Source organism: Polypterus senegalus, chromosome 17 (assembly GCF_016835505.1).
Source record: "Polypterus senegalus isolate Bchr_013 chromosome 17, ASM1683550v1, whole genome shotgun sequence".
Lineage (NCBI taxonomy): Eukaryota > Metazoa > Chordata > Cladistia > Polypteriformes > Polypteridae > Polypterus > Polypterus senegalus.
The window spans coordinates 51418279-51445185 of record NC_053170.1 but is presented as its reverse complement, the minus strand read 5'-3'; the positions used below and the strand labels follow the sequence as shown (position 1 = coordinate 51445185).

Below are 26907 nucleotides of genomic sequence, written 5' to 3'. Positions count from 1 at the left end.
TCATTTTAATCTGTAACATGAGATGTTTTAGAAATTATGACAAAATATTAAGAAGCATGGCTGAAGACTAATGAAATGACAGTAGAAGTCTTGTGCTAAGGGGCCAGACACTAACATCTGACATAGGCAATCCAGCTGCATATGACCACACTTTGAATAGCTAAAGTATTCCCTGTACGACCCCATATAAAAATATGAACAGCTACCAAAGAAGAAAAATTCCCTGCATGACCACTGGGGAGTATTTTGCACAGAATCCAAATCTCATGGCTTTGTTAACGCAATGAAATAAAAGCTTTTAGTGCAGACCTTTAGATGAGTTACCAGACGTTTTCCAGGATTCATGTGTATGAATTAAGCGGACAGGATAAAAGGCAGAGATCTTTATTATGCTGCGCAATGAGAGACTTACAGTGGGCCAAGGGCAAAAACTTTCAATTATGGAGGAAACATATTGATGTTAGCTGTTTCCTCACAGTGCACTCTTCCATGTGGCAGATTTGTAAGTGAGATATGGATACTTCTCACACGAAACACGTTTTCACACGCAGAGCTGAATCCACATAGTGACTGCTGTTGCTTTGTGCAGCTATAGAAAGGTGTACCTTGAGAATCATTAAGTTGGTATTCTTCTATCCAGCTGTTTTCTTTACCTTCTTAATCCAGTACAGGTTTTTGAAGGGTGCAGCCAAATCTGACAGCTCTGGAAGCAAGGCAGGAATCAACCCAGGAAAGGAACCAGTCCATCACAAGGCACATAAACTCATGTACTGTAGAAGAAATCTAAAATTGATTGTTGTAAAGAGGAGACAAAACTCCGTCAAACAGATTGGGCAACACCCTGGTAACCCAGTATAATTAGAGTATTTATAAATATGAAATACACACAACAAGCTGCAGATGCTCAGTGTAGAACTAATTTTAAAATGGCTGAGCTTCCAGTCATATGGGTTCAGGGCAGGAAGAGGCGGGTCCAGGAGGGCGGATAACAGAAGTGACGTCAGTGGTGGAATGGCTGTCAATCTTCTGTTCTGCAGATGGAGAAAGAGAGAAGGGTAATTGCCATCAGTAGAGCCCTTAAGCTGCCTCTCATGTGCACTTGCAGGACACTGCTAATGTAAGATGCATGTGTTTGGGATGTGGTGGGAAACCACACTAGGAGAGCATGCAAACTGCACACAGGACTCTGGAGCCGTGAGTCTGCCATCATTGTTCTCTCCTTCAGTCAGTAATGTTTTGAAAAATGCTAATAGCCACCGTTGAAGAGCTATTCTGGACTGAATGATGTCTTCTCAACATTGTTCTGTTTATTCTTAAGAAATACATCCAGATTAATCAGTAGCTGAGCAACAAGAGCTAAATAGACAGAAACAAACTGACTTCATTTTTTTTATATAGCAATATTTTATAGTCTGTACTATGCCAAGGCACTTTACAAATTAGGATACATTTTTAGTGCCTGCAAAATCACATTAAGGGTCTTCTAATATTTTGGAAGCCAGAACTGAAACAGCACCTTTGTGGTTTAGAGTTCAGTTCCTTATCCACTATGCCACCCTGCACAGGAGGCCGAAAAGGCTCAAAATGTTAAACACCATGTTACATAGCAGAAACAAGCCAAAATCATCTGTGAAGTTGAGCAAATACTTACAAGCTCCGCATTTCATCACATCTGCCTATGAGCTCAGAAAGTGAACACCCTGATCAGTAAGGAGTTAAAGTCTTATAAGTTTGTTTGCAAATTGAGATTAGTAGCTTACATGCCAGAAAACACACAAGGTGCCAAGACCATAAATAATGGGATTTTGTACTTTTTAAACAGATGACATCATAAGCGAGGGGGCCAAGGCACATTTTAGGAGTGGGTTTCCTTTTGTTATTGACTTAAATATAGCTAAGCCCCCCAGCCTGACCCTTGGCTCCCAAAGGCTTTAGTGTGAGTCATAGACAGAGGTTGTATTGGAAATTTCAATCAACCAAATGTGTTAATGGCTTTTGGTTTTACATCTAAACACTGTAAAAAGAATAAGTAAAAACAAAGAAGTGACTGGTGGTGAGGTTCAGCTGGGAGCAACACTTCGATCAGTTGTGGCTCTCCGAAAACTGTTGTCAGAGAAGGTGTGGCATGAAGGCTGTTTAGATAAGGGCTGACTTCATGAATTTACACTAAAGTGCAGAACCAAAATTTCTTAAAGTTCATTACATAACAACTGCAGTTGGCTTTAAATTTTACAACTGAAAGAATTGTCCTTTTTGTTTTCTACTTTTATTTGGCCTAGTAATTGCAAACGTACAGAAAAAGTACTGAAATTTACTGTTCAAATATCTGCCAAATATCTTCGGCGTAAAAAGTTATTCATTAGGAACAGAAGCATTCTGGCATATTCTGTCTCATTTCCCCACTTGTAAATTAGGGCAGGGTTTCCCCAATCTGGTTGCTGCCTGTAAGCAGTTTGCATATTTTCTTTGCTCCTTCTTGTTTTTAATATTTAGCAAGTTTATTGTGTCCTGTGATGTATTGGTGCTCTGCCCAGGGTGGACTCCTGCTCTGACTACAACTCCTTTGAGAGATGTTTCAGCTCTGGACTGTAATAAGAGGCCTAAAAAAATAAATTGACTTATTAATCCTGTTTGGCATCGGTCAGATTTCATATGCTTGTGATGGTTGCAGCTGCCATACTCTTAGAACCAGCGACTGTCGATAGTCATGACCTGAGGATGAGCCAGGCCATGAGGACACATAACAGCAGGATAAGGTGCAAGTAGTCCTTTCTATTCACAGATCCAAACTGAGTGAAAACGGTTAAGTTGCTTCATAAATTGTAATAAACAAACAAACACATAAATAAATAATCTTATTCTTTGGGCTGCTCCCTTAGGGGTCGCCACAGTGGATCATCTTCTTCCATATCTTTCTGTCCTCTGCATCTTTTTCTGTTACACCCATCACCTGCATGTCCTCTCTCATCACATCCATAAACCTTCTCTTAGGCCTTCCTCTTTTCCTCTTGCCTGGCAGCTCTATCCTTAGCACCCTTCTCCCAATATACCCAGCATCTCTCCTCTGTACATGTCCAAACCAACACAATCTTGCCTCTCTGACTTTGTCTCCCAACCGTCCAACTTGAGCTGACCCTCTAATGTACTCATTTCTAATCCTATCCATCCTCGTCACACCCAGTGCAAATATTAGCATCTTTAACTCTGCTACCTCCAGCTCTGTCTCCTGCTTTCTGGCCAGTGCCACCATCTCCAACCCATATAAATAAATAATACAAGATTAAAAAAATGGAATTTCTGTGGAGGTTAAAATGTCTAATAAATTAGCAATACATTAATTTACAAAACAAGGTTAATAGCAATTAATCCATTTGTTAAAATCCTTTAAATCATGGTGCTACCACTCTAAACAAATACCTCCTCTACTTAACCTTTAGGGTTCTCCGCGCACTCAACCTTAACAGGTACAGATCCCTGCCACTATCTCAGCAGAGTGCTGCTCTGAGCCTCGCTCCCGTCTCCCACCACCTTTCCTTGAACTTTAGCCTAGACATGTCCAATGGAGTAAGTCGCTCCTGCTATCTAGTGTACTCAGCAAGGGCAACCCCTGCCCCTCAAGTGCTGGCTGTGCATACCTCTTGGCCATTTTTCCAATCACCTACTTCCTCTCCTCAATGACACTGCCTTCTCCATGAAAATGCTTTCTCTTTACCATTCACTTTTGTTCAATTTAACCTTTGATTTTCTTTCTTTCTTTCTTTCTTTCTTTCTTTCTTTCTTTCTTTCTTTCTTTCTTTCTTTCTTTCTTTCTTTCTTTCTCTTCTGACCCCTCCCACCCAATTTTTTGGCCACAGCACAAGAGAATGCCTGGCTAGCAAACTCCCAATCAATACCTCTATGCCACTCGTGTGTGCGTCCATGTGCATTTGCACCTGCCTGCACTCTGAGCGCTCTATTTTATTAATTTAAAACTGTGCATTGCTACAGACCTCTCTTACTACAGTGCCTAGACAGAACTTAATAACTTGCATATCTGACCTGTGCCTGTTTTGCCTTTCTCATGGTTTTCTCCCATACTCCAAAGAAGTGTGTGATTAGTCTGATACGAGTGCTTATGATTTTCTGCATGAATGTGCTTTTCATTATATTGGTGTCCAATACAGGGCTGGCACTTATTTTGATTGTTATGCTGCCAGATTCTTACTGGTTCCATGAGACTCTTTAATGGAAAAAACTCAGTAAGAAATGGATATGTTGAAAATAGGAGGAAACTTTAAATAGAAGAAGAGCAATATAAACCTTATATATTGAATATTGTTCTTGCTCTGCATCAGTTTTGGTTGATAAAAGATTTATGGTCAAAGTTCTTCTAGTAATTATCAACATGTGTTCTCATAAGCTTATGATGTAAGGAGATCTGAATTGTGCATTACACCCTCCCTGCCTGAGACAGATCATCAACACCTGTAACTGCAATATATTAAAGTGTCTCAAAAATGTCACATTTTATTAAGGATTATAGTCTGTCAGATTCATGGAGGTTGTTCAATCCATATTTGAGATAATATTCCTTGTTCACACCAGAGTATCACTGTTACACACAAATTGACTTAAGTGTACAAATCATCTCATAGGTTGGGTTATAAATCTAATTAGCAAGGTTTCTAAAACTTAGCAATATTAAAAATTGCCCAGGGCTGTGCTCTATAAATAAACTTTGTCACTGAATACAACATTACATTTCTTTGACCACATGAGAAAATGAGGAAGTATTTTTTTTAATTATGGCATTCTCATTATGGACGTGGAGTAAAATTTAGAATATGACCATAGAGATTAACAAAGGTGTTTGGACCAAATTTAGCCACACAGAAAAATGATTAATATATTTAAATAATATTATGACTTTAAATACACTGGAGTGTAGTGAAAGTGATGCTTATCCCAGTGATTTTTTTGATAAAATAGAAATGGTCCAGTTTAACATAATGTGCTCAGAGGTGCTGGTTGAACCACTCAGACTCTCCGAAATTCAAAAGGTCTACATTTCTTACAAAGTGGGAAAACCACAGGCCTAGATGGCTATCCAGTGGAATTTTATAAATAGTCTTCTTTTTAATTAGCTCCATTAATATACAAGTAAGCTACTGTATGTTGAAGGAACCCAGATGAGTTAGGTTTATTCTAAAGAAGAATACAAACTTGTAAAGAGTATGTGGATCCTACTAGACCGATCTCTCTACAGAACAATAATATTAAAATCTCAGGGGAGGTTTTGGGCAAAAGCTAGTGCTCTCTCCTATAACATCACACGATCAAACTGATATTTTTTGTTATCTGTTGTGGCATATGCATTGTCAAAGTTTCAGTGATTGCTTAATGTAATATACTGTATATACCTGTGCAGCATCCAAACACCAGAAGTGAATAGAGAAAAAGTTTTTTAATAGAGCTGACTGGTGATATCTGACCCTTTCCAACACAAGTCTGGAATCGGATCAAACGAATGTGCGTGAATGAAATTATGATACTCCAGCCTAGTAGCCTGTTTGTATAAACAATATAAACTTTGATTTAGGTAATGGAACCAGACACAGCTTCCCATTAACACTGATGCTTTCTGCAATTACCGTCAAACCCTTTGCTATTCTCTTCCAGAAACAGCTAAGGATTAAGGGAAATATTAATGAAGGATTTGAAAAAAGCATTTTTATGCTAATGACTTGGCTGTCTATATTAGTAATCCATACCCATCATTGAATATGTACTGAATCTGTTGGATAAATTGTTTATGTTTTTCAAGGTTTACACTTAGTAATGAGCGAATCCAGCCACCAGGACCACACGAGCCCAAATATAATGGGGAGGGTTGCATCAGGAAGGGCATCTAACATAAAACCTGTGCCAGATCAATCATGCGGGTGAGAAAGAGAATATCCATTCCAGATTAGTCAAGGCCTGGGTTACCAATGACCGCCATCGATGCAGCTTTTCAGCAAGGTATTGGTAGAAACTATGCTACTGCTGGGTGAAGAAGGATAAGGAGAACAAGAGGGGGAAATCAGGTTCAAAGGCAATGGAAGAGGAAGAAAGAGAAGTGTGCGGAGTTCAAAGTCGGAACTTTGAATGTTGGCACTATGAATGTCAAAGGGAGAGAGTTGGCCAATATGATAAAGTGGAGAAAGGTAGATGTATTGTGTGTACAGGAGGCCAAGTAGAAAGGGAGTAAGGCCAGAAACATTGGAGGTGGGTGCAAACTGTTCTATCATGGTGTGGATGGAAAGACAAATGGGGTAGGTGTAATTACAAAGGAAGAGTATGTTAAGAGTGTTTTGGTGGGGAATATAATGTCTGACAGTGTGATGAGGAAAAAGTTGGAAATAAAAAGGGTATTGTTAGATGTCACCAGTGCATTTGATTTGTAAGTGGGATGTGAGATGGAAGAGAAAGTGAATTAGATGAAATGGTGAAAGAATGAAGAAAGAGCGGTGATCGGAGCAACCTTAATGGACACGTTGGCGAAGGGAACAATGGTGATGAGGAGGTGATGGACAGGTGTGGCATTATGTTGTGTGGAAGACTGCCGGCTTCCCAGGCCGGTCCGCACCCCCAGGCCGACAGGAGGAGCTCTCCCGACAGCACGATCATGCCCCGAGGTCCGGCAGGGCCTTATGGACTCTGTAGTGTTTATACACAGCCCTGCTGGATACCTTGGGGACCACCAGGAGTCGCTGTGGGGGGACTTGTGGGATCTGTTGTGCCCTATGACCCGGGAGTACGTCACAGTCACGTGACGGGAAGGAATGGCGTGCTCCCGGGGTAATGTGAAAGACTGATTGCCCTGACCCGGAAGGAATAAGGAACTGTGGACTGCTGGGACAGGAACACCTCCGGGTCAGGGGCTATAAAAGGACGGTGCCTCAGTCCAGACACTGAGCTGAGCTGGGAGGTAGAGGAGCAAGTGTCTGGGCGAGGAGGAGTGTTTATTGTTATAGTATTGATAGTGGTTTGAATGAGTAGTGTGGAAGGTGCTTGGTGCACTGAGGAAAAGATAAATAAAGGGTCTTCGACTTTTACCTGGTGTCTGGAGTTGTACCTGAGGGTTCAAGGGTGCACTACTGCCCCCTACTGCCACAGTTGAAATGAAAGAAATGAGAGAAATATTGAAGGGAAGATAGTGGTTGAATTTGCCAGAAGGATGGAAATGGCAATGGCGAATACATATTTTAAAAAGAAGGAGGATCACAGGGCAATGTATAAGAGTGGAAGTGCACAAAGGTGGACTATGTCCTATATAGGGGATGCAATGTAAAAGAAATTTCAGACTATAAAGTGGTGACAGGGCATAGTGTAGCTACATAGCATCGATTGGTGGTAGGCAGGAAAGAGTTTGAGGTGAAGAAGAGGAAGAGAGTGAGAATGGAACCAAGAATGAGGTGGTGGAAGCTGAAAGAGGAAGACTATTGTGCAAAATTCATAGAGGAAGTGAGTCAGGTGCTGGGTGGTGGTGAGGACAAGATAAATGATTGGAATAGCACAGCTGAAGTGGTAAGGGAGAGCGCTAAGAAGGTGCTTGGTGTGACATCTAGACTGAGGAAGGACAACAAAGAGACTTGGTGGTGGAATGAGAAAGTACAGGAAAGCATAAAGAGGAACAGGCTAGTAAAAAGAATTGGAATAACTAGAGAGAGATGATGAAAGCAGACAGATGTATAAAAAGATGCACCTCAAGGTGAAGAGAGAGAGCTGGTGAAGGCTAAGGAAAAGGTGTTTGTCGAGCTATATGAGAAGTTGGAAACAATGGAAGGAGAAAAGCACTTGTACCGAATGGCCAAACAGACCAAGTGAGGAAAGACATGCTGAAAGGTCAAAAAAGATCCAGATAGAAATTTGCTGACAAGCGTGTGTTGAAAAAGTGGAAAGAGTACTTTGAAGAATTTATAAATATAGAAAATAAGAGATAGTGTAGGTTGGATGAAGTGGAGATAGTAAATCATGAAGTACCGAGGAATCAGCAAGGTTGAAGTTAGGGAAGCTATGAAGAGGATAAAAAGTGGAACAGCAGTGAGCCTGGATAAAATATCAGTGAAGAAATGCAGATGTTTAGCTGAGATGGCAGGAGAGATTCTAACTAGATTGGGTAACAAAATTTTGAATAGTTAGAAGATGCCTGAAGAGTGGAGACGAAACATAGTAGATTAGTACTGATTTTCAAGAATAAAGGAGATAGTCAGAGCTGCAGTAACTACAGAGGTAAAAAGATGATCAGCCACACCATGAAGATATGGGAAAGAGTGATGGATGCTAGGCTGACAGGAGAGGAAGTGATCTGTGAGCAGCAATATGGTTTTAAGTCAGAAAAGAGTACTAGAGATATGATGTATGTCTTAAGATTGTTGATGGAGAGGTACGGAGGTCAGAAGGAATTGCATTACATGCTAGTGGACTGAAAGAAAGCGTATGATAGGGTGCCAAGAGAGGAGCTATGGCACTGTTTGAGGAATTCAGGAGTAACAAAAAGATATGTGAGGATGGTGCAGGATGTGTATAAGGACAGTATGACTGCAGTGAGGTGTGCAGTAGGAATGGCAGCCTAGTTCAGGGTGAGAGTGGGATTACATCAAGGATCAGCTCTTTACCCATTCCTATTTGCAATAGTGATGGACAGGTTGATAGGCGAGGTCAGATCGGAGTCTCCGTAAACTATGTTTGCAGATGACATTGTGATCTGTAGTGAGAGAAGACAGTAAGTGGAGATGAATCTGGAGAGGAGGAGATACACACTAGAGAGAAGGGGAATGAAAGTCAGTAGGTGTAAAATGGTGCACATGTGCGTGAATGAGAGGAAAGATAATGGAAGGGTGCGACTGCAAGGAGCAGAAGTGGTGAAGATAGACAAATTAAAAAACTTGGTTTCAACAGTCCAAAGCAACGGAGAGTGCAGCAAAGAGGTGAAAAAGTGAGTACAGGCAGGGTGGACTGGGTGGAGAAGAGTGACAGGAGTGATTTGTGATAGAAGAGTAACTGCAAGAGTTAAAGAGAAGGCCTATAAAACAGTAGTTAGACCAGCTACGTTGCATGGTTTGGAGATGGTGGCACTGACGAAAACAGGAGGCAGAGCCAGAGTGGCAGAGATAAAGAAGTTATGATTTTCACTCAGAGGGTAAACAGGATTAGGAATGAGTATATTCGAGAGACAACACAGATATGGCAGTTTGGTGTCCAAGTGAGATAGGCTAGATTAAGACGGTTTGGGTGCATGCACAGGAGAGATGAGGAGTACATTGGGAAAATAATTTTGAGGATGGAACTGCCAGGCAAGAGGAAAAGAGGAAGACCAAAGAGTTGGTTTATGGATATGGTAAGGGAAGACATGAATACAGTCCATGTGGCAGAAAATGATGTAAAAGACAGGGTTAGACAACCACGGATGATCCAATGTGGCAACCCTTAAATGGGAGCAGCCAAAAGGAGAATAAGACAATTAGCAAACAGTGGAGTTTACTTTCGCTTACAGTTTTGTGAAATTGCCTCATAAATTCATTTTATATGAAATTTTTCAGTTGCAAAATTCAAAACATGCTAAAAGTGAGATTTTTAAAAGTTTTGTTGGGGTGGAAAGCAAGGAATATTGCCCCCTTAAGGGTCATTTCACAGCAAAAACCTTTCAATTCTGTGTCAATCTTCCATGGCTTCTCCTGTGCATCTATCTTGTGTATTGCATTCCTGCACTTTCACACTGCTGGTTCTGCTTTGCACTGCTCATTTATGTAGTGATTTGGGCGGTTCACCGACAAAAACGCGATAGACATATGAGCGCCGACAAAACTGTGACGGACAAATGAGCGCTGACAAACTCGCTAACTGGTTTTCGACAAATGCGCGCCGACAAACTCGCTAACTGGTTTTCGACAAATGCGCGCCGACAAAATCGCCACGACAAAATCACAAGAGAGGCCAATAGAGTGGAATGCGTACGTGCGCAATATGTACACATTATGTGCTAGGTTATAACTGTTATAACTGCTGATGGCATGCCGCGAACAAATAACTCAGTCGAGGGTAACGCGTCCTATACAAAGCGGAATTACCAGCAGTCAGGCAGCCAGCAAGAGTAAATATGCTCAACTATCAAGACGTCTTTCTGCAATTCTTCCTACATATGCAGGGTGTAATCTTAAAGACTGTCTGCGTGCCGTGTCTCATAATATTGACTTCTAAAATAAACATTATTATATATGCTTTAATGGCGGCACGGTGGCGCAGTGGTAGCGCTGCTGCCTCGCAGTTAGGAGACCCGGGTTCGCTTCCCAGGTCCTCCCTGCATGGAGTTTGCATGTTCTCCCCGTGTCTGCGTCGGTTTCCTCCCACAATCCAAAGACATGCAGGTTAGGTGGATTGGTGATTCTAAATTGGCACTAGTGTGTGTTTGTGTGTGTCCTGCAGTAGGTTGGCACCCTGCCCAGGATTGGTTCCTGCCTTGTGCCCTGTGTTGGCTGGGATTGGCTCCAGCAGACCCCTGTGACCTTGTATCTGGATTCAGCGGGTTGGAAAATGAATGGATGGATATATGCTTTAAACTTTCGCGATTTTGTCGGCGTTCATATGTCTATCGCGCAAATGTTGGGTCACTGATTTGGGCTACCACTTAATTTTTTTTTTTTAGATGAATTTTGTCAGTTTATTAGATTGTATGTTATTGCCCTGGAAATACTTACATTTTTTTTTCAATTTAAATTTTAAGTGCATCACAAGTTTATTTTTCATTCTAAGTTATTGAGTTGCTAGACTGCATGTCATGGTTACTAAGGACATCCTGAATGACTGTAATCACTAATGCTCGGTAATAAAATTGGTTTTTGGATTCCTCAGTTTGAGCTCTAACGAATGAAAAATACATTTTTGAGTTTGGATTCTGTGGGTTCATGCCTTCATAGTAAAGTGCTTTATCAAGTATGGATTTTTATTATGACAGCTCCCTTTCCAGTCATAAAGAATTTCTGAGTTTTGATTTTTGTGTTTTCTTCTTCTTGAAGTACTCTGTGCCTCCAGATGTGACAGATGTGCTGGTGACCTATGATTCACGCTCACCGCCTACATCCCCTCACCCTGGTAAGTTACTCTGCAATTATTTAGTGCTTAGTTGACCCTTTGCACAGACACCAGCACCACATCCTTTTACATACTTATCAAGATTTGAAAAGCATAGTGAAATCTTTCATGAGCAAGTAAAAGAACCCAACCTGAAAGACCATGATGGTAAAATTTTGTATTTAAATGTAAAGCACATGAAATGTGTACCTTCTATAAGGTAATTTCTGTATATTGCAGATTTAAGCAGTTAACATGGCACTTGCATTATTGAAAAGGTAAAATGGAGAAGTAAGTGAGTAAAGAGTAGCATGTAACCTAGGAAATTAATTACTGGAAAATGTTGGTTTGTTTAGATCAGATTATCCTTCTCTGAAATGAATGGCGCTGATAAAGCTACTCGATAGCACACAATTGAATCTTATTAGGGGATTTACCTGCTAAGATGGATAATGACAGAGGTGACACAAACTGAAAGCTTCTTACTTTGACTTACTTGTGTAAAATCCAGTTAGAAAAAGTTAGTGAATGGGGATCAATAGTGCACTTTCACAAAATGGCTATTCATTTTTTAGATTCAATAGTGTGTATAAATCCCAGGCAAAATCTGTCATTCATTTCTGTTTTATGTTCCAGATAATCTGGTTGTTGCCATTTACAGCTATGAACCAACACACAGTGAAGACCTTGGTTTTCAAAAAGGAGATAAGATGAAAATACTCAGCAAGTAAGTCATAAATGGATGCTGTTACAAGTCAGTCATTCATATCTGTTCACATTGCCAATTTTCCATTTTGTGTAACAATAAAAAAAAAGATGAACTAACTTGACTGCACTTTCTGAGGACATAATGCATCAATATGTCACACTGCACTCTTGTTGCATCCGCATACCACAATGCATCCTTCTGATTATTCATGTCTCAGTCCTTTTGCTTTTTGCTTTGTTTTACCCCCATAAAACTGGTTAAATGTTTTTAGAAGTCAGGTTTGGCAGTTTGCCTAATTGCCCACCTCAAAACGTTGTCAAGTAATGTTTTTGTTCTTTTTGATTTTATCTATGGGGGAGGAGCTAAAGTTTTAGATTTGTCAAAAATTTCGATGGATCTCAATGTTTTAGCGTCCCTTAATACTGAAAACATTGATATCTCAATGATGAGTGTGTCTGTTTGCGTGTGTGTGTCTGTGTGTCACAGTTTCTTGGGGACAGTGTAGAGCTAATACGGCTGAGCGGAAAAAATACCAAACTCAAAACTTAAGCCTGTTATGAGATGACGATGTGCTGATTAGTTTTTGAGCGAAATCGTCCAGGCAAAAGAGGCACTCTAGATAAACTCTCAAATCCTGTAATTTATGCAATTAATTATGAATTCTTCCCTTCAATTGCTATCGTGATGACCTATTTTATGATCAGAAAGATCAGCATGTGAGTGATACATAATTACTGAAATGTTCTAGAATAGTTACATGGTTCCTTGGGCGTAAAGCCTGCAGACGCTTATGTCCAAAATTTTAAAGGTCTGGTATTCATCTGTTTTCAGCAAACAACATTATAATATATACTTGTTCTTTATTTCTAATTTTTCTCTGGATATTTTGAAATTTTGTTTATGTCCTTGCAATAACTACAACATACAGTGCATCCACAAAGTATTCACAGCGCATCACTTTTTCCACATTTTGTTATGTTACAGCTTTATTCCAAAATGGATTAAATTCATTTTTTTCCTCAGAATTCTACAGACAACACCCCATAATGACAACATGAAAAAAGTTTGCTTGAGGTTTTTGCAAATTTATTAAAAATAAAAAAACTGAGAAATCACATGTACATAAGTATTCACAGCCTTTGCTCAATACTTTGTTGATGCACCTTTGACAGCAATTACAGCCTCAAATCTTTTTGAATATGATGCCACAAGCTTGGCACACCTATCCTTGGCCAGTTTCACCCATTCCTCTTTGCAGCACCTCTCAAGATCCATCAGGTTGGATGGGAAGCGTCGGTGCAGAGCCATTTTAAGATCTCTCCAGAAATGTTCAAACGGATTCAAGTCTGGGCTCTGGCTGGGCCACTCAAGGACATTCACAGAGTTGTCCTGAAGTCACTCCTTTGATATCTTGGCTGTGTGCTTAGGGTCGTTGTCCTGCTGAAAGATGAACTGTCTCCCCAGTCTGAGGTCAAGAGCGCTCTGGAGCAGGTTTTCATCCAGGATGTCTCTGTACATTGCTGCAGTCATCTTTCCCTTTATCCTGACTAGTCTCCCAGTTTATGCTGCTGAAAAACATCCCCACAGCATGAGGCTGCCACCACCATGCTTCACTGTAGGGGTGGTATTGGCCTGGTGATGAGCAGTGCCTGGTTTCCTCCAAATGTGATGCCTGGCATTCACACCAAAGAGTTAAATCTTTGTCTCATCAGACCAGAGAATTTTGTTTCTCATGGTCTGAGAGTCCTTCAGGTGCCTTTAGGCAAACTCCAGATGGGCTGCCATGTGCCTTTTACTAAGGAGTGGCTTCCATTTGGCCACTCTACCATACAGGCCTGATTGGTGGATTGCTGCAGAGATGGTTGTCCTTCTGGAAGGTGGTCCTCTCTCCACAGAGGACCTCTGGAGCTCTGACAGTGTGACCATCGGGTTATTGGTCACCTCCCTGACTAAGGGTCTTCTCCCCCAGTCGCTCAGTTTAGATAGCTGGCCAGCTCTAGGAAGTGTCCTGGTGGTTTCGAACTTCTTCCACTTAAGGATGATGGAGGCCACTGTGCTCATTGGGACCTTCAAAGCAGAAATTTTTCTGTAACCTTCCCCAGATTTGTGCCTCAAGACAATCCTGTCTCGGAGGTCTACAGACAATATCTTTGACTTCATGCTGGTTTGTGCTCTGACATGAACTGTGAACTGTGGGACCTTATATAGACAGGTGTGTGCTTTTCCAAATCATGTCCAATCAACTGAATTTACCACAGGTGGACTCCAATTCAGCTGCAGAAACATCTCAAGGATGATCAGGGGAAACAGGATGCACCTGAGCTCAATTTTGGGCTTCATGGCAAAGGCTGTGAATACTTATGTACATTTATTTTTAATAAATTTGCAAAAACCTCAAGTAAACTTTTTTCATGTTGTCATTATGGGGTGTTGTGTGTAAAATTCTGAGGAAAAAAATGAATTTAATCCATTTTGGAATAAAACTGTAACATAACAAAATGTGGAAAAAGTGATGTGCTGTGAATACTTTCCGGATGCCCTGTACATAAATAGTAGTTAAAGTGGATTCAGAAAGTATTTCAATTCTTTCATATTTTATGTTTCTGTCTTTCATAGAATCATTTAAATCATTTTTTCCCCACATCAAGCAACACTCAATTCCACATAATGACCAAGCAAAAGCAGGATTTTAGAAATTTTTGCAAAATTGTTAAAAATAAAAAATATCCCAATAACACAAATATTCAGACCTTTTTCTATAGCACTTGAATTTAGGTTTCCCAATCTATTAATCATTGTTGAGATGTTTCTACATCTTGTTTGGAGTCCACCTGTGGTCAATTCAATTGATTTCACATGATTGGGCAGGGCACATACCTGTCCCACAGTTGAGCAAAACTCAAGCCATGAGGCAGAAGGAATAACTAACCATGATTCTTCCTAGAGCCAGCCACCTAGCTAAACTCAGCAACTGTTAGAGATGTGGCCTTGGAAAGAGATGTGAAACGTTCCCAGAAGGACAACTACAACTGCAGCACTTCACTGATCCCCAGATGACAGAGTGGACACACAAAAGCCTCTCCTCATTAAAAGAAACATGGAGACCTGCTTGGAGTTTTCAAAAAAGGCACCTAAAAGCCTCTCAGACTGTGGGAAACAAGGTTCTAATGAAACAAGAGTGTCATGTCTGGAGGAAACCATTCAACACTATTACTTGAGCAATATCGTTCCAACAGTGAAGCATGGTGGTGGCAACATCATACTGTGGGGTTGTTTTTCAGTCATCAGGATTGAGGGAAAGCTAAATGGAGCAAAGGACAGAGATATCTTTAATTAAAAATCTGCTCCAGAGAGCTCTGAACCTAAGTCTGGGCCAAAGGTTCAACATGAAAATGACCCTAGGCACAAAGCAAAATCAACACAGGAGTAGCTTAGGAACAACTCTGGGAATTTGTCTTGAGTTTCCCAGCCAGCACTCAGACTTAAATCTAATCGAACATCACTGGAAAAACTGGAAAATAGCTGTCCACCAATGATCTCTATCCAACCTGACAGAGCTTGAGAAGATCTGCAGAGAAGAATGGTAGAAAATCTCCAAATCCAGATATATGAAGCTTGTCACATCACACCCAAGAAGACTCCAGGCTGGAATCATTGCTAAATGTGCTTTAGTGAAGTATTGAGTACACGGTTGAAATACTTGTGTCACTGTGGTAGTTTAGTTTATTTTTATTTTTTAATTTACTTTCAAAAAATTTCTAAAATCCTGTTTTGCTTTGTCATTATGGGGTATTGAGCTTTGCTTAATGTGGAGAAAAATTAATTAATATAATTTTAGTGCAAAGGTTCAACATACAATAGCAAAATTTGAAAGTAATGACTGCTAGCTTGATCTGTTAATTCTACCTGACACCACTCATATAACTGCTATTTTGTTATAATTGGAGGGCTCTCTCTCTCATCCACCCATCTGGATGAAAATTAAAGCGCAGTTTGAGGCATGTCTTGGTCACGTGTTGGCTGAATTTGTAAATTCAAGTTAACATTACAACTAGTTGACCATTTTTTTTACTTTGTCACAATCCTTTGGGCTGATTTTCTGTAGTTTTAAACTGTTCTCTTTGTAAGTTAGCATAGCTGGTATTAAAGATATCACTGATAAACTACTGCAACAACAACATTTATTTATATAACACATTTTTGTACAAGCAATGTAGCTTAAAGCGCTTTACAAGATGACAAGAAAAGTTATATGAAATGAAAAACAAAGGCAGCAGTCTGATAATGCTATTCAAAATTTACATGTGAGTATTGATATAGTAGCTGTAGCAGCAGCCAGTATGAAATTTTAACCCCGGTTCTTAGGGCAGTGAGGACAGCAGTTTTAACCACTGAATCACTATGCTGTTAAGTTTAAATGTAAATAGTAGCTAAATGCAGAAATACATATCTAATAATAATATACATTTTTAATATATTGTTCATCAGAATTAGTACCTCAACATCTTAACTAAATTTGGGCTCTGAATTCAAGCCCAAAATATGTTGACGAGGCCATAAAACAAGTTTGTCTCCTGTGGCAGAGATATCAGAGTACACAAACGAAACATCCCAAGGCTGAAGGCCAAATATAAATAGAACGTCTGACTAGCGAGAATGAATCCCTTTTAAACCCTTTATCATTTTATAATAGCAATAAAGACATTGTTTGCGATAAGCCGGTGGTTTCCTCTTTATGCACATGTAAACATTTTGCAGTGGGCAGCAATACGCATCAGTCTCTTGGCGCTCTGACGTTTCTGCTTTCCAATGAAACATCAGACTTACAGTGCTGGAAGTGGCTATGAAAGGACATGAAAAACTGTTGTGACTTTATGTAATTCTAGTTTAATTGAAGCAATGAATTAAGATGGATAGAAGATTAGATTTTATTTGAACTGTCAGTAAAATACTGTAAATGATAGAAATAAGTTAATAATAGGTTGTATAAATAAGCAGTCTTATCAAAGTATTGAGTACTAAACCCTTACAAACCTTTATTAATTCTTTAGTATTATTGATATAATGGCTTAATAATATAGCTCAACGTCCAGAGCAATGCAGCACCAGATACAAGACAGGAAATATGCATGGGGCTGTGCCAACACCACCTAAACTCACCTACATGGAGTCAATTTAGACTCTCCTGATAGCCTAACACAAGGGTCTAAGTTGAAAATCTGGGCAAGACAGAGCCACGTGGTAAGAACCACATCCTGCTTGCTGCGTTTCTCTCTGTCATTTCTCATCAATCGGTCTCACATCACTAACCATGTTAAAGTTTGCATAACTTTAGGAAGCAACTCCTATTCAGTTTCAGCTTTTGAGCTGTCATGTCAAATATTTCGTTCCACATAAAAATGTGAGATGCCAATGTCAGTGGAGTCAGTGGTGTTTTTGACAAGCCCTTCGGAGGAATGCAGCAATAGCCTTTTCTTCAAAGCTTCAACTCTATTTTTTTAGATTTTGAAAATGCTAATGATTGAAGTAGGATCCAAGCTAATTTAAAAAAGACCAGCACAATGCATGTTTACATATAGTACATACAGATAACTGTGTTAGAAATATATTTTGTATGACAAATCCTTTGTTCATGTTGTTTCATCACCTCCTCCTTTTAATGGACCCCATTGTTGAGAATCTTAAACTGTTTGTTCACAGAAATGAAGGGGAATGGCTTTTGGCACAGTCTCTGGCAACTGGAAAGACGGGTTATGTCCCATATAACTTCATCGTAAAGATGGACACCATGGAAACAGAACCGTAAGTCAATTTGATCACAACATGTCAAAAAATGTTTTCATTTATGAAAGTCATAAGTCTTTACAGTAATGTTAACAAGTACCTCCTCAGATGAAGAGCAAAGCAGTCAACTCTTTCCAGTCACTAATGAAAACTGAAAACAAAGCTGGCCTCGTCTGTGTCACTGATCGCTCATCTGTTGTTGTTGCTCTCTTTCAGATGGTTTTTCCGAGATATCAGCCGGCTTGAAGCACAAAGGTTACTTCTGGCTCCAGGAAATGCAGCAGGCTCCTTCCTTATCAGAGAGAGTGAGACAACCCCTGGTAAATATGCTATCTATGACAAGCTGCTGAGCATTTCCTTCTCTTGAAACAAATCACAATATCTGACTGAGTATGGGTTTGTACCGTAGACACAAGTAAAAAAAATAATTTGGACACTATTGATTCATTCTATCAATTTAACTAGATTTATATTATTAACAAAGTAACATTTTAATGTAAATTCCTCATGTTCATTTTCCATAGATCACATGCAGTCAAAAGAGAAACAAAGGGTACTTAAGCATCCCAGGAGTTGAGTGTGCCTTCAATTTTCTAAACAGTTTACACTCTTAACACCTGGCAGGCAAACGGCAATCAATTCTTAACTCACATGGTAGCCAGCAGACTGACCTATGAAGTATCCATTCATCCATTCATTGATTTCAAAAATATCAAGGGTCATCAGTGGAACAGAGCCTATGCCAGTAACACTGGGCGTAAAGCTGGAGCCAGACATTTATGCGACGCCAGTTAGTCACAAGATACATACTGTACATACATAGAGACGTGGGGAGAGTACCTGAACAAATCCAAAATGTATTATGTGATATTATCTACTTTAGAATTCTGCTCTGTACTTGTAATATTTCAATTGCATTATTATATTGTATTGAGGATTACTTGAGTTCTGTTCTGTGGATTGTATTTACCCCCTTTTTTTTTTGACACCCACTGCCTGGCCCATCCTACCTGAAAAGGGGTCTCTCTTTGAACTGCCTTTCCCAAGGATTCTTCCATTTTTTTTCCCTACAAGGGTTTGTTTGGGGAATTTTTAATTGTCTTCTTAGAGAGTCAAGACCCTGGGCTGTTAAAAAGGCAGGGCCTGTTAAAGCCCATTGCAGCACTACTTGTGTGATTGTATTGTGCCTGGAGAAGCACTTGCACAGACATTCAGAAAATGAGAAAACTTCACACAGTCCTGGACTTTGGAAGAATGAGGTAGCTCTTGATAACCATTGTGCTGCCATTTGATGAAAACCATTCTGGACTCAAAGGGATAGCCTGGTTAGGACTGTTGGAAATGTTGCTTTTGTACCCAAGGGGGGCAGTACCTCAAAGGTGGTGATAGTAGATCATGATTTAACTGCAGTCCCCTTCTTCAACTGTACTTTTAAAGGTGAAAGAAAAGTTTTTTACCATTGCCACTCCATTACAATTGTTTCATTGAACTTATTGTAGCAAATGAACATAAATCTGGAGGGGTGGTGGCACAACTGATGGTGCTTCTGCTTCTTAGCTTCACAGCTCTCCTAGCCACTCCACTGCCTTCATAGAGTTTTAATGTTCTCTCAATATCCATTTATCTTTTTCTGGTGTTCTAGTCTCCTCTCAGACTCAACTGCTACATAGTGAGTGAGAGTGCCTTACGGTGCATTGGTGTCTTAACCAGATTTGTTTGCTTTCCCTCTGTCACTCTAAAAGAGTGTGTCCACTGAATGGACCATTCTGATTCAAACCCTAAACCCCTTAGGCACTTGGTATTAAAGCCACATTTACATTTATGTTTTGCATTGTTTCACTCATCTGCCTAGCGTTTCTAACCTGTGTAGTGAGAAGTTAAGGAAACTGACAACTTTTATTGGCTAACTAGAAAGATTATAATATGCAGGCTTTCAAGGGAACTCAAGCCCATTCTACAGGCAAGATGTAACCTGTGCATTAAAACTATTAGTCTATGGCGTCAAAGGCTGAAGCATCATTATTCACTACTACTTGTGGTATGTGCATCACAGCATAAAACATGTTATCTACTTTGAGAAGGTTTTTACTTAAATTTGTTACACACTTCAGGTTCTTACTCGCTGTCTATAAGGGACTTTGACAGCAACCAAGGAGATCACGTCAAGCACTACAAGATACGTAACCTAGATTCTGGAGGCTACTACATCACCCCACGGATTTCCTTCAGTACTCTGCGAGACCTGGTGCAGCATTACACACGTAAGTGTCATCCTCACTTCTGTTTGTGACGTGCGTTTGATAATCTCGGTGCCAGCGTTTTATGACTTTGATTAAAAGAAAGGTGGAGGCAGATGTGACCATGTCTTAATCACGTCTGTCTAAGACGTCAGGCAGTGCCTTTCATTCTGTCACTGTGTAGCAAATGAACTTAACTGAACAGTTTGTTTGTTTCTTTGCTTACTCCACATGCCTGGCATTGTGATTTTGTATAATTATTGTAGCATGGTGCAGTGTTCTGTAAGTGTTTGAACAGACAAGCATGACTTATGAATTTTATTTTTTGTGGCAGGAAATGCGGAAGGCCTCTGCACACGCTTGACCAAGCACTGCCAGACACGGATGCCACAGAAACCTTGGTGGCAGGATGAGTGGGAAATTCCCAGAGAGACGCTGAAGCTTGAGACAAAACTGGGGGCTGGTCAGTTTGGAGAAGTCTGGATGGGTAGGTGGCTGGCTGCATATTAAAAGAGTATGAATCAACCTCTGCCCTCATTTTAAAATGATAATGACAAAAAGTTTTTGTGCTTAACCCGCTATGATTCCAGGAAACAGAAAAGAAGGAAACACATATAGAGCGTTCAGCATGCCTTGGTGATCACTCCACAAATGCATCTCCTTATCAGAGCATCTGCTTCAGCTTTGTGGTCTTTTACACAAGGTGGTTCAGTTATGAGTTACTGACATTGTACAAGAAAGGCAACCATTACTTTTTCAGTTTGCTTTATGCACTACGTTGTCTTCTATTCTACTGATTTCTGTATCTTGAATTTTCATATTACCATCTTATTGAAATTCAATTGTTTTATCAGAATGCAATGATTTTGGAATCCTAAGTCACTGTTTAAAATGGCACAGGATGATACACAGTAGCATTTATTGCATGGTTGGTCTGCCTGGGTCTGTGTCAGTTTTCTAGTGGACCTCCAGTTTCCTCCCACATCCAGAAGGTGTGCAGGTTGGGTTGACTGGTGAATCAATGCTGGCCTGGAGTGAGTGTAGCCATGAAAATGACCTCTGATGAACTGCTGCCCCAACCATAGCTGATTCCTGCTTTGTGTTCAGTGCAGTCAGGGTAAGGCTCTGACAAAACGCTATAATTTATAATATGTAATAGACAATGGATGAAGGTGTACCTGCCCTGCTTTTATTATTTTCTAAGATGTAATAATATGGAGAAAATTTCCATCACTTTACGACCCATTTTTATCAGTTTAGGGTCAGGGGGAACCACTATTAGATATAAAGTGGGAACCAAACCTCGATGTGGCTCCAATCCATCATGGGATACTGTGGAAGAAATTAACATATTAATTAAAGAAAGAAACTTATCCTGTACTAGGAAACGTTTAATAAAACCTCTTTGAGACAGAAACCAGGCAGGAGGAAACTTGTCCATTGCATCCTTTATTTACTCATCAGCAATTCCTGAAGAGAGAGCATTCATCACAGTAGTCTGGTACAGAATGATCAGAATGGTCAACAATACAAGGGCAGAAGTCCATTGTTTAGAATAACTGAATTTACGTAACAGTGCTAATTGATGCATACATTTTTTCTGATTGGTTCATTGACTTCATTCAACTTATCTAATTAAAAGTCTATTCCACTAGACTGTTGTTCTTCTCATTTCTCCTGAGTTCAGCATTTACCCTTGAAATCTCTAAGCATTGTTACAACTGTCCAGTCTTGTTGTTTACTGGACATCTCTTAATCATCTGCTTGTACATTTTGTGTATTACGTCAACCTTTCTCCTAGTACATTCTTGTCTTTTATTCACTTAACCATTTCAGTAGTTCTCTTCATGACATTTCTAAAACAAATGCTTATATATTTCAATGTGCACTGCAAACCAAAATACTTAACTATTGTTACCTCAAAATTATTCCTTTATAGTATACTCACTTAGACGTCTACATTTACTCAGGGTCAGTTTAGAGTTAAGAGTTAATCTTACATATGTGAAAGGGGAAAGTAAAGAAAAAAAAAACACATAGCGTGAGAAGAACTTTCAAACTCTACAATGGCAGCACCCAGGCCCACGTTAGGAAACAGGACACTGGCGCTCTGATGTGGCAGCACCAGCGATCCCCTCTTCACCTAAACATTTTATTTTTAAATGTATTGTTTGTTATTATTATTATTTAATCATAATTAAATTATAGGTACAACTTTTGCTGTTTTTAATGGAAAGCTATTTTAATGAGCTGCACCTTTATGTGTTTGTTGTGTAGAGCGTGACTCCCAAGTTCAGGCCCAGGACATTTCTGTGGCTGTGAGTGTTTGTTCTCACCAATTTCACAATTTAATTTATCTCATTGTTTGGTGAGCCATCCTTTTCTATTCTCTTATTCTAAAAAATCCTAAAATATATTTACCTTTGCCTGGACTTTAAATACTTAATTGTCCATTGTCATTTTCTTTTTAATTAACCTTGTTCTATAGAGTTTACCCTGTGAAAGGCGCTATATAGCCCCGACCCGCACAGACCACGCAGAGGCAACGTGTACAAAACACACAGGTTTTATTTTCTTCAGCCGTGGGCACACGCCTTCCCGTGTCCCACAGGCCCAACACAGTCCCAAACACAGTCCCAAAACACAAACTCACAATTCTCCACCACTCCTCCCAGGCAAGCTTCGTCTCCTTCTTCCTCCCAACTCTGGCTCGCGAGTGGTGGTGGCTGGGCCTTTATAGCCCACCGGAAGCATTTCAGGTGATTAACCACCTGGTCCCGATTGCACCTCCGGGTGGGGCTGAAAGCTCGTCCAGCCGGGCTGTGGGAAGCAGGCAGCTCCCCTAGCGGCCACGCTGGGCCCCAACCAAGCTGTGGAGGACTCCATCTCCCATGGAGCCCTGCGGGTGGTTGGGGAGTGACCGACGGCCAGGGAGGCTGCCACCAAGCGTCCCGGGGGAGGTATTGGACTTCCCATGGCGGCTCCCCCGGAACATAAGCAGCAGAGGCGTCCCTACCGGGCATGGGACCCGGCTGTCCTTCACAGTTCCCTCCCTCAGATGAGGCTTGTGGGGATCATCGGCCTGCCCGCAGGGCGGTCCTCTCCAGGACAGGGAGTCGGCATCCTTGGCTCCACGGCTGCGCCCTGTAAAAACATAATGAACAGGTCTGGGGGTGCTGCCCCGACGTCCCTGCCACTCGGACGTCCTCCTTGGACAAACCCTCCAGACATGACCAGCGTGACCACAAGAAAAGCACAACCGACCCCTCCAGCTCGACCCTTGCGGGAGCGGAAGCAGGCAGGAAACTCCTGCCCCTCGCCCACTCGGGAGGGCTGGTGGCGTGTTAGCCCCGCAGCGTAGCCCTCCTGCAGTGCCACACTAACGGGCTTACGCTGCACCTTGTCAGGAGTCCCCGACCTCTTTGTCCGGGTCCTCCTCTTCCTCTGGGGTGCACTGACGGTCTGGGTCCCCTTATGGGAAGAAGGAGACCCTGTGCCGCCTGCACCCCTTTAGGCGACCGAGACCGGTGCAGGCAGAGGGGCGGGGTTGTTTGGCAGCCGACATCCACCAGCTGCCTCTCCACATGTTCCTCTGCCACAGTATCGGTCCACACGGCGGCGTCTTGTGTAGTGGGCGGGGCGACCTGGCAAGCAGCACTGATCATATCCGTAGCCGTTGCGCTCTGCCCCTTTTCCTCTATGGCCCAGGCTTCACCTACCTGAACCGCTGTGTCCTGCAGGCAGGAGGCTGGCGCCCCGTCTCTCCAGCCATTTAACAACGGCCGCCATCGGGGCGCCGATCTTCCAGTCCAAGTCCTCCTTCGTCTCCTGCAGGACCTGAAAAACCTTAACTAAGGACTGCAGAGGAAGGAGAACATGTTTCAACTCCTCTACAGCCCAAGAAAAGTTAATGCGTTCGGTCGGCGCTGGACTTGAAGTCCCCTTGTTTCCTCCCACCGACCGCGAGCCAAAAGACCCTGCGGACCCTCCGCAGTCCGTTTGGGAGTCCGAGAGGCTCGGGAGAAGGTCCGTCACCCCGCCTGCGAACTGTCCTCGGCGGGCGGCTGACACACTCCCCTTTACCTGTTTGGAGGAGCTCCTGCTCCTCTAGCTGAGTCACCGCATCGGGAAACTCCTCCGGGTTCTCCTCCTCCGGCTGACTGGCCGGCCCGAAGGGAAGACACAGCCCAGCCTCGCTCTCCCCGTCGCTCTCTGCACCGTCACGCCACAAACAGAGGCCATCTGCCCACCAACAGGTGGTTCGTCCCTCGGGGTCAGGAGGTAGGCTGACGCAAACGCGGAAAACCCTTCCCGTGGCCCTTCCCTCTTGAGCCCGTCACCTACCTCCGGTTGTGACCCGTGGAGCGGGCTGGCATGCCGGCGTCTGGAGGCTGGCTTCTGTGTCCGCCCGGCTTTCTTTTTCCCCATGGCGCGGTGCCTGTAGGAGATCTTTGGCGGCCTGAGTTGCGCTGTGCTGTGCTGCGCTGGCTGGCTTGCTTGCAGCTGCGACAGCGTTCTCTCAGCGCTGTGCTGCGCGTGTCCGCCGGCAAGTCATGCAGCGCGTGCCTCGCTCTTCGCCTCGGTGGCGCTCCGTCCCGGGAGCGTGCCTGCTGCAGTCAAAGGCCGCTCTCAGCGCTGTACTCACAATAGAGCACGCTCTCTGTCTCGGGGCGCGCTCGGCACTGCGATGCGGTGTGCGCTCCTGCGCTGAGCTACGTGCCCCAGGTGTTGTGCCGGGCCGTTACACACAATTTTTATGCAGGTCCCGTCCAAATGGGCGGCCGGAATCCTGCCGACTACGCCAGATGTGAAAGGCGCTATATAGCGCCCGACCCGGCACAGACCACGCAGAGGCAACGTGTACAAAACACACAGGTTTTATTTTCTTCAGCCGTGGGCACGCCTTCCCGTGTCCCACAGGCCCAACACAGTCCCAAAACACAAACTCACAATTCTCCACCACTCCTCCCAGGCAAGCTTCGTCTCCTTCTTCCTCCCAACTCTGGCTCGCCGAGTGGTGGTGGCTGGGCCCTTTTATAGCCCACCCGGAAGCATTCCAGGTGATTAACCACCTGGTCCCGATTGCACCTCCGGTGGGGCTGAAAGCTTCGTCCAGCCGGGCTGTGGAAGCAGGCAGCTCCCCTAAGCGGCCACGCCGGGCCCCAACCAAGCTGTGGAGGACTCCATCTCCCATGGAGCCCTGCGGGTGGTTGGGGAGTCACCGACGCCAGGGAGGCTGCCACCAAGCGTCGGGGAGGTATTGGACTTCCATGGCGGCTCCCCGGAACATAAGCAGCAGAGGCGTCCCTACCGGGCATGGGACCCGGCTGTCCTTCACACCCCTTGTATCAAAATGCTGAAAACACCAAATGCTAAAGGAGTGCAAACATTTTAGTGCCATATTCAGGGATCTGCTGTTTGAAATGTTGCATAACAATCAGACAAGTAAAAAATGGCAGCGAAATATTTTTTTCTCCCTATTTGCATTCAGTTTTTGTAACAAGATCTGTACCGCACATTGCTATTTGTTAGCATTTGGATACAATTAAGAAGGCAGACTTTACAGATAAGCCACAATTATGTAGAAAACTACATAAAGCTACAGTAATGGATGCAAATATTTATGATTTCTTATAAATATTTGCAGACCAGATAACTATTGAGACTGATTAAAAGTAAAAATGATAATTATGAATTTGGTTAGAATAATATTCAGCAGTCATGGACTGGATTTGAAACCATTGAGGCTGAACATAACATAACATAAAATTCTCAAACTGACTTTATTTAATTAAGAGCCTACCCTGGCAGAATCGAGGGCAGGCACTAGATCTGGACAGGGCACCAGTCTATCACAGGGCATGCTAACATACAAACATCCACACATACCAACACATGCAGCCAGCCTACCCCTAAACTGTGCTAATGATTTATTAAACAACAAAATGCACAAGAGTGGGAAACACAGGAGAATCTAAAAAAAAAAAGCAGAAAGAATGCCCTCTTTGTCACCAGGGCTCTTTTTTGGTCTCCTGTTGCGGTTTTACCACTTGCCCAGCATCAAACGTACTTTACCACCAGCACAACAATTTCCCCATATTCATTCTTCCCTCTAGTACTCTGCCAGCTTGTAAGGTTGACCTTTTGCCCTACCCGTGCCTCCCCTGGCATTAATACACATTATTCTACGTACTCAGAGCCTACGCTTAGATTTGCTCTTAGTCTGATGTTACTTTCAGAGTTCGATTTCTGTGCCTGAGTGCACATTTTATGTGCTCTTGAGAAGGAAACGCAACCTTCTAATCCATCATACTAGGTTACACCGAGGGCTTCATATTTATGTAAAACGATTCAACCACATAACAATGGAGAACTCTATTTGAGCTATAAATAAAGCAATTGTGTGGATAATGCATACAATGAGAAGGAAATCAAGGAAGGAGCGCCTGTCTTGTGTTTATATATAGCTTTTATTTTTAGAAATAGACCTTTGACTTAGATCTTAGATACACATGGTGAAATATTTCTCGCCTCAGTGGTTATTTGCAAAACCAAAGTCAAAAGGAAATTGGGGCCATACATTGTTGATGATACTCTGATCAGACAAAAGGTGAAGGTCTTGATTTTAGCTTCTCTGTCCAAGCAAGTTAGTGTAGAAGTATCAAAGGGGAGCAAATCATCCATTCATCTTTCCTCAAACCTGTTTGTTCCAGTTCAAGCGTGTGGGGAAAGACAGAGCCTGCCCTAGCAGCAGACATACAGTAGCCATAGATGGTGTGGCATTCTATGAGAGAGTATTGTCACACATGCACATCCACACACCGTCAATCACTCATAGGTGTGTGTTTTGGATATGCTTGCTGGAGAGGTTCAGAAAAGAAAACTTCTTGCTGGTAGTAAGTGTTACCTAAGGACATGGTTTTGCCAAGCAATCTATCTGTCTCTTCATTTCAGGGTGCAGGGTTCCTATCTTTGTAGTAATTTAAGGAACCAACTCTGGATGGGATGCCAGTTTAACTCATCACACCTTAATGCACACTCACATCATTCCAAATTTGAGATGCCAGGAAAGACAGCCCCTCTGTG

General features: G+C 42.2%; 1 protein-coding gene across 1 annotated transcript in view; it reads left to right on the top strand.

Moving 5' to 3' along the window:
• lck (LCK proto-oncogene, Src family tyrosine kinase) overlaps positions 1–26907 on the top strand; it is a 100730-nt gene that overhangs the window by 38975 nt on the left and 34848 nt on the right. Inside the window, exons 3-8 of the mRNA XM_039739969.1 lie at positions 11037–11112; positions 11728–11818; positions 17501–17602; positions 17801–17904; positions 19696–19845; positions 20156–20308. Of these exons, the coding sequence (XP_039595903.1) occupies positions 11037–11112; positions 11728–11818; positions 17501–17602; positions 17801–17904; positions 19696–19845; positions 20156–20308 (676 nt within the window). The remainder of the gene's footprint in view (positions 1–11036; positions 11113–11727; positions 11819–17500; positions 17603–17800; positions 17905–19695; positions 19846–20155; positions 20309–26907) is intronic.